The sequence below is a fragment of the Danio aesculapii genome, chromosome 15 (genome assembly GCF_903798145.1).
Source record: "Danio aesculapii chromosome 15, fDanAes4.1, whole genome shotgun sequence".
NCBI classification, from domain to species: Eukaryota; Metazoa; Chordata; class Actinopteri; order Cypriniformes; family Danionidae; genus Danio; species Danio aesculapii.
Genome location: NC_079449.1, coordinates 20,973,320 through 20,987,635, shown reverse-complemented (window position 1 = coordinate 20,987,635; position 14,316 = coordinate 20,973,320). Strand labels below are relative to the sequence as shown.

The following is a 14,316-nucleotide window of genomic DNA, read 5'->3' as shown; positions in this document are numbered from 1 at the left end:
ACACAATCGATTTTATTTTGATCAAACAGTTGTGATTTAGCTTATGCTTTAAAAGATTACGACATAATTATTTTTAATTAAAAAAATAGGTAATTAAATACATGTTTGTTACATAAAAGTGATGATTTTAATAGTCTCATTAATAGGTACAGTTGAAGTCTGAATTATTAACCCCCCTGAATTATTAACCCCCCTGTTTATTTTTTCCCCAATTTCTGTTTACGGAGAGAAGATTTTTTCAACACATTTCTAAACATAATAGTTTTAATAACTCATTTCTAATAACTAATTTATTTTATCTTTGTCATGATGACAGTAAATAACATTTGACTAGATATTTTTCAAAACAGTTCTATACAGCTTAAAGTGACATTTAAAGGCTTAACTAGGTTCATTAGGTGAACTACGCAGGTTAGGGTAATTAGGCAAGTTATTGTATAACGATGGTTTGCTCTGTAGACTATCGAAAAAAAATTTCGCTTGACGAGGCTAATAATTTTGACCTTAAAATGGTTATTAAAAAATTAAAAACTCCTTTTATTCTAGCCGAAATAAAACAAATAAGACTTTCTCCAGAAGAAAAAATATTATCAGACATACTGTGAAAATTTCCTTGCTGTGTTAAACATCATTTGAGAAATATTTTTAAAAAAATTCAAAGGGGGGCTGATCATTCTGATTTCAACTGTACCTTGTAAAGCTCAGCCTCAAACATTCTCATTCACAGTACATCTCAATGCGGAAAAGGTGATAATCGGCCATAATCACAGGACATGATTTTCAAATATTTGATTGAGCTGATCTGATGCCGTGTGGAGAGTGAAATGCTGTATCATGAAAGCACATCCTTACAACAGTATTTCACACACAGCAGATAAGACGACCTCGCCAAGGTCATGTTACGTCCTCCACAATGTCAAGTTCATCTGAGAGATGCTAATATCTTCATTTCCACCAGGGAATATCCTTCAAAACCCATATTTCAACCTCCAAACACTAAGACGAGCATCTCAGGACTGTTTAGATGCTTGGCTATAGTCCAAGGAAAAGCACCTATCATCCGAATGTCATAGTTTCTAGTTTTATTAAAAACTCACAAATTTGTTCAACATGTCGTGTTTATACAGTGAATGGTCTAATATGCACTGGAGGTCACGTAAGCTTAGGTTTATTAGAACAATAAAAGACATACCATGAGAATTTGATATTTAAAGAAAGCAGCAGCTGCGTTTGCTGCACATTTGACCATCAATTTCAATAGTTTGGATTTTCCTTTAAAGACACAAAAATAAAACTTGTAGGTCTAAGTATGTTATATTAACAATTTATGAATGTGTTTTTTTTTCTTCAGCAGACTAAAAAAATTAAGAAGTCAATACTTCTTATAGTTTTTTAAACACTTACACTTTGTTTCAACACGTTCTGCAGATAATGGTGCAAAGCACTTTTACAGTATTTGTGCTATGTTTTTATTTGGCAACTGTCTACTTGTATTTTTTTTCTTTTTTTTTCCAAGTTTTTTTTTGTAAACAACATTTTGTACAAACTAGCACAGTGAACCACAACCCCAGCAAACTCATTTTCATCATACAATATAAATAAAATCAATACAAAAGTTTGGTTGGTTGCTTGGAACATTTTTTTCTGGATCAAGAGGTTCTAAATCATGGTTGATACTTTTTAACTCCTGAATTAAATATATTACGTAAACAGTTGACTGTTCTATGTCCCTTTCAGACCCTTGGTTAAAATAATTTTAGAAGGTAGACTTCATTTATCAACATTTCAAGTTCTCTTCCATTAAATAAAGGGTGCACAATCCATACGCATTTGAATGTTTCGCCTTTTGAAGGCTAACTTCTTTAGATTTGGTGGAATTCTTGGGAAAGAAAAAAACTAAACGGAAAAAACAGGATATGTCCAGAACGAGAAAAAGAAAAGCTTTTCTCCCTGGCCTTCAGAAACGTATTTAGTGTCGAAAAGGTTGTTTAAGTGTCAGTATGGCAGAGCCTTGAAAGGCAAGGAGGTCTGAGGAGTTTTCAAATAAATAAATTAGTCTGACGGCTTAGATCTCTCCTGGAGTCAACATTGCAGGTTAGCGTTAGATCAGCCGCCTCGGGTGTTTCTCTGTAAAGCTGACAAGTCTTTGACGGTTGCTGACGCTGTTAATGTGTCGCAATCGCTGTTTTTAGAGCGCCGATTAAACCGATTTGTGGAGGGACGCCTCGTAGCGGAGTTCATACAGCGACCGGGTCAAGAGTATCTCTTCTTGAGTTCGGATTTGGGATAAAGAAGGAAAGAAAGAAACGGAACATCAACACAACGAGTTCAAGAAGGTAAATGTCAATGCCCATGCTGCCCTCTGCTGCTCTCTCCCAGCACACTTATGACATGGGGGTGAAATAAGAGACAAAAATAAGAACCAGAATGTGCGGCCGATCAGTGTGTCCCCGTTCCCACCCTCCCTCCTCCACCGGAACGTCCATTCACAGCAGCTACCAGACCGTGCCCTCGTTCATTTCTGACGGAGGATGGGAGAGGTGGTTGCTGTATCCGCTGCCGTTCAGCGAGAGGGACGTAAAGGACGGACTGGGCCCGAAAACATCTGAGGACATACTGTGCAGGGGTCCAGGAATGCCGGGCTCAGGACTAGGCGAGTCTCCCGGGTGGTGAGACATGATGTCTGAAAAGCGCTGTACTTCACTGGACGGATGGTGACCGGGGATAGGATGGTCCATGCCCCCTAGTGGGGTACCGGTGGGTCCTGATGAGGGAACAAAGGGGAGGTCTACAGGAGTCTGGGCCTGTGAGGATGGAGGGCCTTGGGGAAAGAAGTCGTAATTCCCTCCTGGGCCGTAGTACTCACTTTGATAATCTGCGGATAGACAGAACAATAAAAGAATTTTGCTTTAGATGCAAGGAGAAGGAGAAAATTCCTTGTTTAAAAATTCATAGAATATGTAGTCTGTCACTCTTTGGAACAAATCTCAATGTGCCACATTAGTCACAGTACATGTTACACTGAAATCACAAATGTAGGGTGGGGAGAACAAAGCTTTGCTAATTACATCGAGGAAGGTTTAGTCTTTCTGAACAGCTGAAAACGTATAAAGAACACTGTTATCGATATGATAGGAGGTGTATATGTGTATATAACAATAGCTGCCTTGATTTATGCTTATGCAAATTATATGGTAAACTGAGGATAGTTATGTTCATGTTTCTCAGCAAGAGTTTATATTTCGATGGGTACTTGTTTACCTAACAGGTAAAGTAGAAATATTATGATACTGGCATTTAAAGGTATTTGAGGGTTAATTTCAGAACAAAACCCAACATAAAATCTTTTAAATTACATTTAAAAAAAAAAATTATATACACACACACACATATATATATATATATATATATATATATATATATATATATATATATATATATATATATATATACACACATCTTAATTTAAAAGGGTTTTATGTTGGGTTTTGTTTTGAAATTAATCTTCAAGTACACTCAATGCCAATGCTTTACAGATTTATGTAATAGATATTTTGTATGCCAACTTGCCCCGTAAGAATAATCTATTTTTGAAAATACATGTAATAAACATGTGATATATTAAATCGAAATAGTATTAAAACGACACCTATAGATACATTTTCAAAACATTCATGCAATTGTAGTTTAAAAAAATAAGTATATCGACAAAATCGTTTAAGAAGCTTTCAAAAAGTTGTTCAAAGAGCAACACAACAAATATTAAACAGCTGGTACAATATCTGAGCATTTACGTATAAAGCACAGCCAATAAGCCAGTAGTTTCTTTTTCAAAACCAGGATGCACAAATCTAATTACAAAAGTAAATTTATAAAATTTTAAACGAACAACACAATCTAATAGACAAATAACAATTTCTGAAACATATATTTGTCGGGTAAATCCATCATTTTCACTTCTGAGGCGGAGCTCTAAGCGCGAGTATAAGACATATTTCAAACAAAGATTTGAGATTAATAAATGTGCAATCCGCCATTTGCTATATCTCACCTCCATAGTATGAAAACGGGCCGTTTGGAATTAATTCTCCAGGCTCGAGTCTGTCCACAAGCGTTCGCATTCTTCTCGGACTCCGGAAGAACGCGTGTCTCCTGGCGCCGAGCGCGCTCAGCTGTTTCATACGCCGTTCTTTGGACCGCCGGTTCTGAAACCATACCTAATGCACATAGACAAATAGCAGTGAAAATCATATTAATAATTTGCAGTAAAATCGGTAACACTTCATAGAACAGTGACAAAGGGATAAACATTGCAATAATTAATTCCAATGGTAAAAACAATAACAAGGAGCAGATTTACGGAAATAATTAGTGGTATTAATTCATTACGACTCAGTGTCTAGAAATATAAATACATAAAAATTATGAGAGGGAAATCATATTATCATCAAGTAGATAAATAAATAAACAAATAAATAATAATAAAAAACATCGTTATTAGCGACCCTATATTGGCGTAAAATTAATGTGATTGATTCATTTTATTTTCAGTATTATTTAATAACATTATAACAACGTCTGCCATTTTACGTGGTTTTACGAGTATTCAGAGCTCGATTTTACTTGTTATTAGTCACTCAAAGTGGTCGAAAATATAAATACCTGTAGGCTTTACATTGTGCATAATTTTGACTTCCAATGTAAGGCAGCAATTAATCATGTAATTTATTTTGCAGAGACTGTAAAATAAATAGACTCTACCAGTCGTGCAAATCTAAGTGTCTGACACTATGGCCTAATGTTTACATGTCAGGTTTAACATTTTTTATTGGTCCAAAGCTGTCTTCACAGTCTACTGAGGTAGGCCTGTGAAGTGAATGAATACATTCGTATTGTAGTGATACGATTACTCGTAATTATCGTCACTGTTAGAGAGTCGGATCTAACCTCACTTTAATGATCTTTTAACCCTCCATTTACTCCGACTGAGGGGGCAGCAGCGGGGACTTCAAATCTCTAATTAATACTTAATAGGAGGGTGGTTACCGATATATTAACCGGCTCTAGTGCAGTTATTATTTCGTAATCTATATATCCACCCTTGAATTCCTCTTGCTAATTATAGTTTACTCCGACGGTCTTAAATATCCAACCTCGCCACTCTATTAATCTCAACCCTTTCCCTGCACTTGATCTTATGATGTTCAGTCTGATTTTAAAGCATTATCCCCGCATCTATTACGGGGCTTTTAACGACGATGATGCTGATGATGCTTTATCTGTGTTCTTATCGGATCGCCGTAAAAATGACCAAGATGAGGGTCTTTAAAACGATGCTGACAAATCCCATATTGCGGCGTGAGTAAATGAGAGCGCGCGTTCACCAATGCACTGCGCGCCGCGCTTGGACTCTGCATTGTTCCCTCGTTCACTCGACAAAAAAGCAAAGATCGATTCTCAATTTCTCACAGAAAACCACCTAGTATGAGGTACTTTGACAGACACAGGGACAGATTTCTGCGTTTCCACTTGACTGAGAACCGTCACAGCATGTCTAAATGTGGTCGCAAAACGTGATGGCGCTGCATTGCCAAGACTCCCATCGTTCTCACCAGTCTGATGCCAGCTGGCGTGCCTCTCCATCTCTCGAGTCAAGTATAAAAAGGCTAAGCATATAAATGTTACGTCCAAATATTTACAGGTGCCAGCAAAAAAAGTGTCCTCATTTTAATTCAAATGGTCTTGCCTCGAGGATTGGCAAGGAGAAGCACAATGAAGGTGCGCGTGTGCTTTTCACTATTTCAAAAGAGAGGAATTTATACCACAAGGATGCTTAAGAATCGCATGCTATTTGCTATAATATTCTTCAAATATCAATATCGACAGTCCTGTTTTAACGTTTTGGTCCTTGCAATTATTAGGACCAAAACATTAATGTAATTAATAATACACACATCAATTTTCTGCAATAATGTGCAATTTTACCTGAATAACTCGCATGTTGAGTCCCGTCTCCTGCGCCAGTTGCTCCCTGATGTGTCTGGTTGGTTTGGGGGTCGCCGCGAATGCCGCTTTCAGTGTCTCCAGTTGCTTTGCTTTAATAGTGGTACGCGGTCCTCTCCGTTTGCCTCCGAGGTTCTGGTCATCATTTTCATTGTTACCCGTTTCTTTGTCCGATAAATTAGCGATTTCCGCATCCTTGACATCGTCCTGTAGCTGGTCTTGAGAATCTGGCGATAAACTAGGATCACTGCAAGCTGTAACTGAATAGGTAAAGAAGGGCCATCGGAAAAAGGAGTCGAAAAAAATCTGAATTAGACTTGGTGACCTGAGAAGCGCTAAACACTAAACAATGGAATGTAAAACAAAAAAATAAATAATCACTATGAAAAAAAAAAAAATCACAAAAACAAATTTCGATAGAATAAAAGAAGAAATTAATATACAAAGAAAGAACAAATACTGGTATTTACAATAGAAGTGTCACGATGCACTAGTCTACGACAGTGAAAATAATATTAGTAAATAAACTTGCCAACATTGCGATTGGCCACTAATTTAAGGCAATTAATTTCACATGGAAATTGGAAGAAAATTTTCTAAGCAAGAATGCTTAGATGGTCGTGCCCCATCTAAAGGTTTAAGCTACTATTTAAGAAAATAAAACACTTCAATCTACAGCCATATTCTGAACAATATTCGTCTTTATTGTTTAAGAAAACGTTTTAGAACAAAATATGAATCGCTAATTTAAATATTTAATCAATAGCATAATAATCTGTGGGGGAAATAAACCGGCTTGCAGCGTGCAATACATCTTTTCAATTCTAGCATCATTTTCTCACCTGATAGGAGATTTGAGTCTTTTCCGTTCGTGTTGCTTAAATAATCGTCTTTACAGACAAATTTATTTTCGTCTATGATGTACAATTCCTCTCCTGTGGACAGCTGCTTGTTACACATCATGCATGTGAAGCAGTTCAGATGAAACACTTTGCTCCGTGCCCTCCGGACCAAGTCATTCGGCGAGATCCCCTGAGCACAACCCGCGCATTTTGTTCCAAAGCGCCTGTAAAATGGACAGACCAAGAAAAAAAGGTCAATATACAACAGTAAAACGGAAAAAATAGGAAATTATCTGCATAAGCTCAGGCAAGACTTCTTGAATAACATCACACTTATTTAGGTTCATACAAAAATCGAATGCTCCTAAATGTTAAGTATTACCATCGTGGCTATTTTAGGGAAAAATATTTACCCGTTTAATTGTTATTGGTTACAGCATTTTAAAATGTGCAAACAAAATAATATTTATATATGTATTAGCATGTACTTTTTCCCACTGTAGGCCTAAAGAAAAATTATATTAATGTTTATTGTGCTTTTTCTTAATGTGCATTTCAGCATAATTAATAATCACCCGTAGCATCTTCATTCTTCCAATCCAAACACCATTGCAGTAAATACTCACCACTTAATTATGACCAATAATGTGTATTGTGGCTCTCTGTGCAGATTGTTGATTCTGAGTCTGTGATTACATTGTCTGAGGGTTTCCATCTCAGAGTCGTTTATTATTCAAATCCACTTATCACATCTTAACTCGAACCACTGCAAACACACTCGGCGTTGTGCAGACAGCCTGCCACTGGGCCGCGTTACACTTTCAACTACCCTGGCAAAGCATTGATCCCTGCGGCTTCCCTGGCTGCCATTCGTTGTAAACAAAGTGTGATTTCCTTAAAACCCTTGCTGTGGACGAGTACACAGACTATTAGTGTATCTGCTCGTCATTTTGCATAACAATTCAAATTAACAAGCATTTAATTAATGGGCGTCCTAATCAAAGAATCAAACAAGTCGGTCTTGTTGACAGTACTTAGGATCACACTTCATGTTAGTGTGAATGTAAGTCCTAAATCTAATGAAATCATGCAAAGCACAGTGTAAAGCTGTTGAATCGCTGGAGAAATTTCATCCAATGTAGATATTTTTGAGTGACTTTAAAATATGCGATTTCACAATTTAAAGTGATGCTGTTTTAAGACAAATTGTGAAACCTTATTAAAATGCAAAAGTGTAATTTTAAAATGAAATAATTCTGTGTGTCTTCTAGATTTATTTATTCGTCATATATTAACGATAAATTATATATTTTCTCTGTAGAAATGTTTCATATATATACCATAGATACAAAACAACGGGTTGTACATGTATCTTGGTGTTGTTGGTACAATATATTTATTATTATGGTAGACATCTGTTCCAGATTTTCTGAAGTGGGCCTACATAATAGCTACACATTTATCCATTTATCACAAAAATGGGTCCACGTCACAAGTAAAATGGTCGAATTAACTAACGCAAAGAACTTACCTAAAGAAGTCGTTTTTGCAATATAGTTTTCCTTCTCGAGAGAAGCATTTCTCTGTTAGGTTACATTTGCACTCGCAGCACTGTACGCACTTGATGTGCCATGCTCTGTCCAGAACATTAAGGAGAAACCTGTCCAATATAGGCCTCTCGCAGCCCGCACAGTGGACCATCGTCTTTGGATGTGCTCCCACAGTTACTGCCGTGGTGTCCACAACCTGAGGCTCTGCTCCTGATTCCTCTCTTTTAAAAGAGAGGAGGAAAAGTGTGGTAACGCTGAAGGATGATCCAAGTCAGTCTTTGCGAACAGGGTTGAAAGGAAAAGATGAAGAAGTTTTAAATATATTCACCACTTCTGTGTTTGTGGGTGGACCTGTAGGGGTCCAAAATGAAGACGATAAAATATTTTATCATGAGGTAGTGCTTCAGTAGTCAGTCATTGTTTCTCGTCCTCTTCCTTCCCAAATTTTGAGGTGCATAAATGAAGCCAGCATAGAGAGATCTTTCAAAACACCAACTGTTCGTTGGCTACAAAGGCAAGCACATCATTGCGTGAAAAGCACGTCGCCGTTGTTAACAAGGTGAAGCATTGGTGAGGATGTGCATTAAAAGTCTTTCACAAGCCAGGATTTAATGCAACCGAGACATGCGAGCCTAGAGTGCACTTTACCATGTCCACGTATCCACTGTTTACGTCCCTCTGAAAGATGCAACGACAAAACGCTTCGAAAAGTGCGTCTCCTTCTGTAACGTGTGCCGTTTCCTCGGTAAGACAGAAGAGGTGAAAGATGCTAGTGTGAACAGAATGCGCGTGACATCTCGTTGTAGGACTGATGATGACGATCCCCGAACAGCCTCCGGTGTTCTGCATGTTCCTGAAAGCACACGAGCCAGCCTTATTCACAGCCTCCTGACGTCACTCCGGGGCGAAGCCAATCAGCGGCTTTCCGTTCAAGTAACCATTAGCTATCCCCTCACCGCTTTACCGGCACACTCTGCGCTATTTATAGGGAACAGAAGACACCAATTGTCAAAAATCCCAGAAACTGTCATATCTCAGTTAATGTGGAGAACCAGAAAACAGAGCGTTTTATTTATTTTTCCTCGTCATTTTGCAATAATCTTCCATTCTCGTGGATCCGAGGAACGAGAGAAGGATTTGATAAGGTACATGTCTGATAATTTACGCATTGTTTATTGGTACATGTGTCAGGTGCTTTAAGATATTTGAGATAAGTCATATTGTGCAAACTGTTTAGAACTAATTGCGTTGTTTATATATTTATTTTAAATTAAATAAAGGATGCTTAAGGATAATTGTTCTGGAATATGCATTTTTATCCTTTTAATTTTATATCGCATAATTTATCGTAGTTTTTAAATGTATTTGGGATGCAACCATCAAAAAACTGATAGAATGCATCCTAAAAACTTCCTGAAGTAGCCTATGTCCTAATGACGAATCATACATTCGTGTCTATAGCGAAAAAAAGTTCGCCGACACGAAATTTATAACCTCTTTTCTAACACTGACGTTTGAAAATGTTGTTTCACACAGCTCTAAAACTACCCTTTAAAGCTATTCCGTTTAAGGAATTTTACGCAGACAATTGGTTTAACCTTTAAACGAGTTCATTCAATCAACGATAAGACTCTTAAGAACTACATCTTCCTTTGGTCCTTTGTTAAAAGAGAAAAAGTGAAAGACAGGATGGCTCTAAACTTTACAGGATGTTAAATCACCTCAGCAGCCTCTAATGGCCCAAACACCTTGTGGTGTTATTAGTAGATCTGTTAAGTCCGTTCTTCTGATTTTAAGCAATATACGTCGCGTCCTTAAACTATTTGTAGCTAATATTTACATCTGATTACAAATAAATAATCGGGAGCAGTGCTATTACGTTTAGACCAATTTCAGGTTGTGTGGATTCCAGGTGAATTATTTTCTAGGATAATCTTCAATAATTCTCTTGATAGCATTTATGTGTTTCGACTGTTTTATTTGATTGAAATGTGTAATATATGTTCTAAATACGTTGATTTATTTCTGTATAATAATTATTTATTTATATGGAATGTTTTTTGTTTTTTGTTTTACTGTGTGCACATTAACCTTATCCGATGTTTACAGCGATTATCTGTACCATTGTAAAAATTCAACATCATTAAAAGACACGTCAAATTCTAATTTTATTTCAAAACTCTGGTAATATTTTCTTCATGTGACACTGACACCATACCGCCATATACAGACTCAGTCATTCCAATTCTCTCTCTCTCTCTCTCTCTCTCTCTCTCACACACACACACACACACACACACACACACACACACACACACACACACACACACACACACAATCTCAGATATTTACATTCTGTCAGCGTAAATTGTGCAAACGTTCCAGTCTGGAATCTGGAATCAATACCACGCAACTTTGTGCATATGGGCCACTTCTCATGTAAAACGGAATGATCGAGTCTGGTCCACGCCATGGCAGCAAAAGGCCTTACACAACACACAGAAACAGCTGCCGATGAGCGTCCAGGGAGTGCTCCTCTTTTGACTGTGGGACCCTTGGATGACATGTGTTGTTTCATGAAGAATAACAGATAAAAGATGAACACACTCCATCTTTTGCAGTAGCCTATGCGGTCACCACCCCTCCCTTTCTCTCTTTTGAACTACTCTTTTCTTCTCTTTTGGAAATCCACTGGACTAGATATTTCGGATATTTCAGTAACAAAAAACAGTCAGCAATAATCGTTTGCTAAATTGGCAAAATTTTCGGGTATTTTTATGATTAATTTTGTACACCGACCTATTTCTGTTCATTTCGGCCATAATTCGGTGTACACTTTCACAGATGGTGGAAAACTGAGCCTATTTAATTTAATTTAATTTAATTTAATTTTTTGAATAAAATATATCTTACCAATGTTGATAATAATAGGCTAGTATTCACACGTTGTTTTTGATATGTTAATAGTTTTAAAATTGTGCAAATAGTTTTAATTCTTAAATTCATAAAAATTCTTTGTGTGTTTAATTCGTGTAACCTAACCTGAAATAAAAATTTTATTTGTTTTCACCCGTTCACCGAAACACCAACAGTTGATTTTATCTGCCTCCACTTATAGAACTTCGGAAACAATCTAACCACCATATTTCATGTCTGCCGGAAAGTTTTATTTATGCGGGAAAAATATTATGATTAAATAAAAATGTTATTTGGCAGATTGTTAATCGAACATGCTGACTCATCTACGATGTGAATAAATTAGTGGCATCGTAATAAAGTCTACTGACCAAAAAAAAAAAAAAAAAACGAGTTTGGAGATGGGGCAGTGCTAGAGGGAGCTATCGATCGAAAAATTCTCACAACTGGAAGAGCAATGCCTGTCAAACTACACGCGCTGCATTACGCATGCTCGTCGCGAGGAATCTATTTCGAAGAAGCTAATCGAAAAATGCAAGGGTAAATAAACCTGTTATTGTTACCCTGGTGGTATGCAAAAAAGTTATAAATTTGTATCACCACAAACTCTAGACATAGCAACATATTCAAGAGATTACGCTTATTTCAGCATGTAGACTGCATCTGCTGTTCACTTATGATTAATGAATTCAGCACATTAACAATTCTATAACCTGCATCTAACATAAATATAAATATATATATAAAGTAAAATAGTTTTTAAACATAATATAGAATTAATCATTTTTAAGCAGATTTAATAACTTGTTAAATTTTAGATTTTATTTTTTTAATTTCATTCGTTTAACTGTTGATGTGCAGAAGTTTTAAGTCGTAATAAATCGTTTTAAAATTAAACTTTCGAATAAACCATGAAGCAATTAAATTCAATATAAACGCGTCATCTTAAAGTAAATGCATTATTATATTATCAAAAGAGTAAGTATTTTCTCTGTTGGTGTATTTTTACGCGCTATAGTCATCCTATACGATACATTAACTGAGCTAGTGTGGGCAGAGCAGTGTGTGATCGGCTGGCCGTACAGACATGCTGTGACTCCGGTAATAAAGTGAGAAATATTACCCCTTACTCGGGCTTTGATCAGCTGGTGCACCGGGACGACCAGGAGCCCGAGTAAAGGGGGGCTTTGTGCCTCGGGCCACTCTCCATATCGCTCTGCACCGCTGCCTGTTTGTTTATGCGTTATATTCATGATATTTGGAATGCCTTTCAGTAGTGTAGTTTCAAAAATCGTGCAAGGTATTGCATAGGTTTGCGAGAAAACAAAATGAAGTGCAGGCAGATACATTAGATATAGGGAAATCATAGGTATGTGTTATAATAATCTTATGACACACACATTATCTGTAAATTTGTGTATGTTATATATATATATATATATATATATATATATATATATATATATATATATATATATATATATATATATATATATATATATATATATGTGTGTGTGTGTGTGTGTGTGTGTGTGTGTGTGTGTGTGTGCGTGCGTGTGTGCGTGTGACAAATGAACATCTTAAAGATATAATAAAGATCTCCAGTATCTGTGATTAAACTGTTTACTTTTCGGGCAGTACTTTAAAAAATATAATGGAATGTTGTTGTATTATTAGATTTTTTTACAAATTCTTCCTTTTTTCTTTTAGAACTTCTTAATATAAATAGGTTAAAGCCGTTTATTCAAATCAATAACAGATCAAAAGGCTTGACATGGCAGTATACATTGCCCTATTCTGTGCAGTCAGGACCATATCCATACCTCAACCAAGTGGTGTGGGCGCACGCGTGTGTGTGGTAAGGGTGGGGGGTAATTTAAATATGACTGCAATGAAGCATGTGTCTTGCTTTGCTTTCAAGAGAATGTCTTTATTTTCGCAGTGTGGAAAATAGGCGTGTGGCGCTCCAGGACCGCGTTGTGTCAATCTTTTCGTCTCTGCAGTGCAGCGAGGTGCTGTGCAGCGACCAAACCCGGACCCACAGCATGTCAAAACCGATTAGGGGTCAGGGACGACTGAAGCAAGACCTCTGCAATTATATTCCTTACAGCAGTCTCCAACCCCCAAAAAATATTAACTCTAAATCCCAGTCGAGCTTAGCGATTTTAGAACTGTTGACGGGTAAATAAAGTGAATAATTATCAGTCCATCAGAGAAACAGTGACCACGTCAAATGAGATGCTCCTCTGAGCATAAAAAGCAAGCATGATCCAATAACTTCACTATTGACCAACAACTCTACATAAACATTTTCCTGACTTTCCAACTCTGCCGTAGACAGGCAGGGGAAAATTCGATTGAGGTTATAGATCTCGTAGTCCCATCACTGGAACAGCTGTTATTTCTCCCTAAACCCGATAATCAAACACAGACACGAAGACCGCTTAGGCCTTGCATTCAAGACCAAGGATTAAAAGTCTTTTTTTATTTAAATTCTAACCAGACCGCTAAGTCTTAGCCATTTAATAACAGAACCGTTGTGAATATATACGGTAAAGTAGCCTAATATAGCCTATATGTAGATTGTGGTGTTATGCCTATTAAAATTAGCTTTAATCTTAAGTAGTAAATCTATATTATCTTGTTTAAAAATAACCGTTCTTACAGCTAAGCTAAACAAACAAAACCCATCAGAAAACCTACGTCATTATCTCATTAGAGACAGCCAACCAAAGAGCAGTAACAAGAAATTATTATATTATTCCCCGCTGGGCAGGAATGGAAACGAGCAGTCTTTGAGAGTGGTCGCTCTAGTTTAGATTAATGGTTCCCAGCGCTTATTCTGCAGTGCGGGTGAAAGGGCCAGGATCACTAATGATTATAATATAATGTGTGGTGATAACCACTCCCTTTGAGATATTATCGCGCAGTGGGCAATGCTCGGGGGACGGGCTGCTGGGCTGAAAACCAGCAGATAGCTACTAAACAGCAGCAGATTTCTACAC

At 37.0% G+C, this 14,316-nt stretch overlaps 1 protein-coding gene across 2 annotated transcripts in view; it reads right to left on the bottom strand.

Moving 5' to 3' along the window:
- Positions 1-1,059: 1,059 nt before the first annotated feature.
- lhx1a (LIM homeobox 1a) overlaps positions 1,060-14,316 on the bottom strand; it is a 73,272-nt gene continuing 60,015 nt past the window's right edge. Inside the window, exons 1-5 of one of the 2 annotated variants that reach the window (XM_056474379.1) lie at positions 8,377-9,228; positions 6,846-7,069; positions 5,986-6,263; positions 4,052-4,217; positions 1,060-2,875 (exon numbers count right to left, since the gene is read on the bottom strand). In XM_056474379.1, coding sequence (XP_056330354.1) covers positions 2,496-2,875; positions 4,052-4,217; positions 5,986-6,263; positions 6,846-7,069; positions 8,377-8,546 — 1,218 coding nt within the window. In that variant the 5' untranslated portion in view covers positions 8,547-9,228 and the 3' untranslated portion in view covers positions 1,060-2,495. Of the gene's footprint in view, positions 2,876-4,051; positions 4,218-5,985; positions 6,264-6,845; positions 7,070-8,376; positions 9,229-14,316 lie in introns of those variants that run through there. The other variant, XM_056474380.1, reaches the window with a different exon arrangement.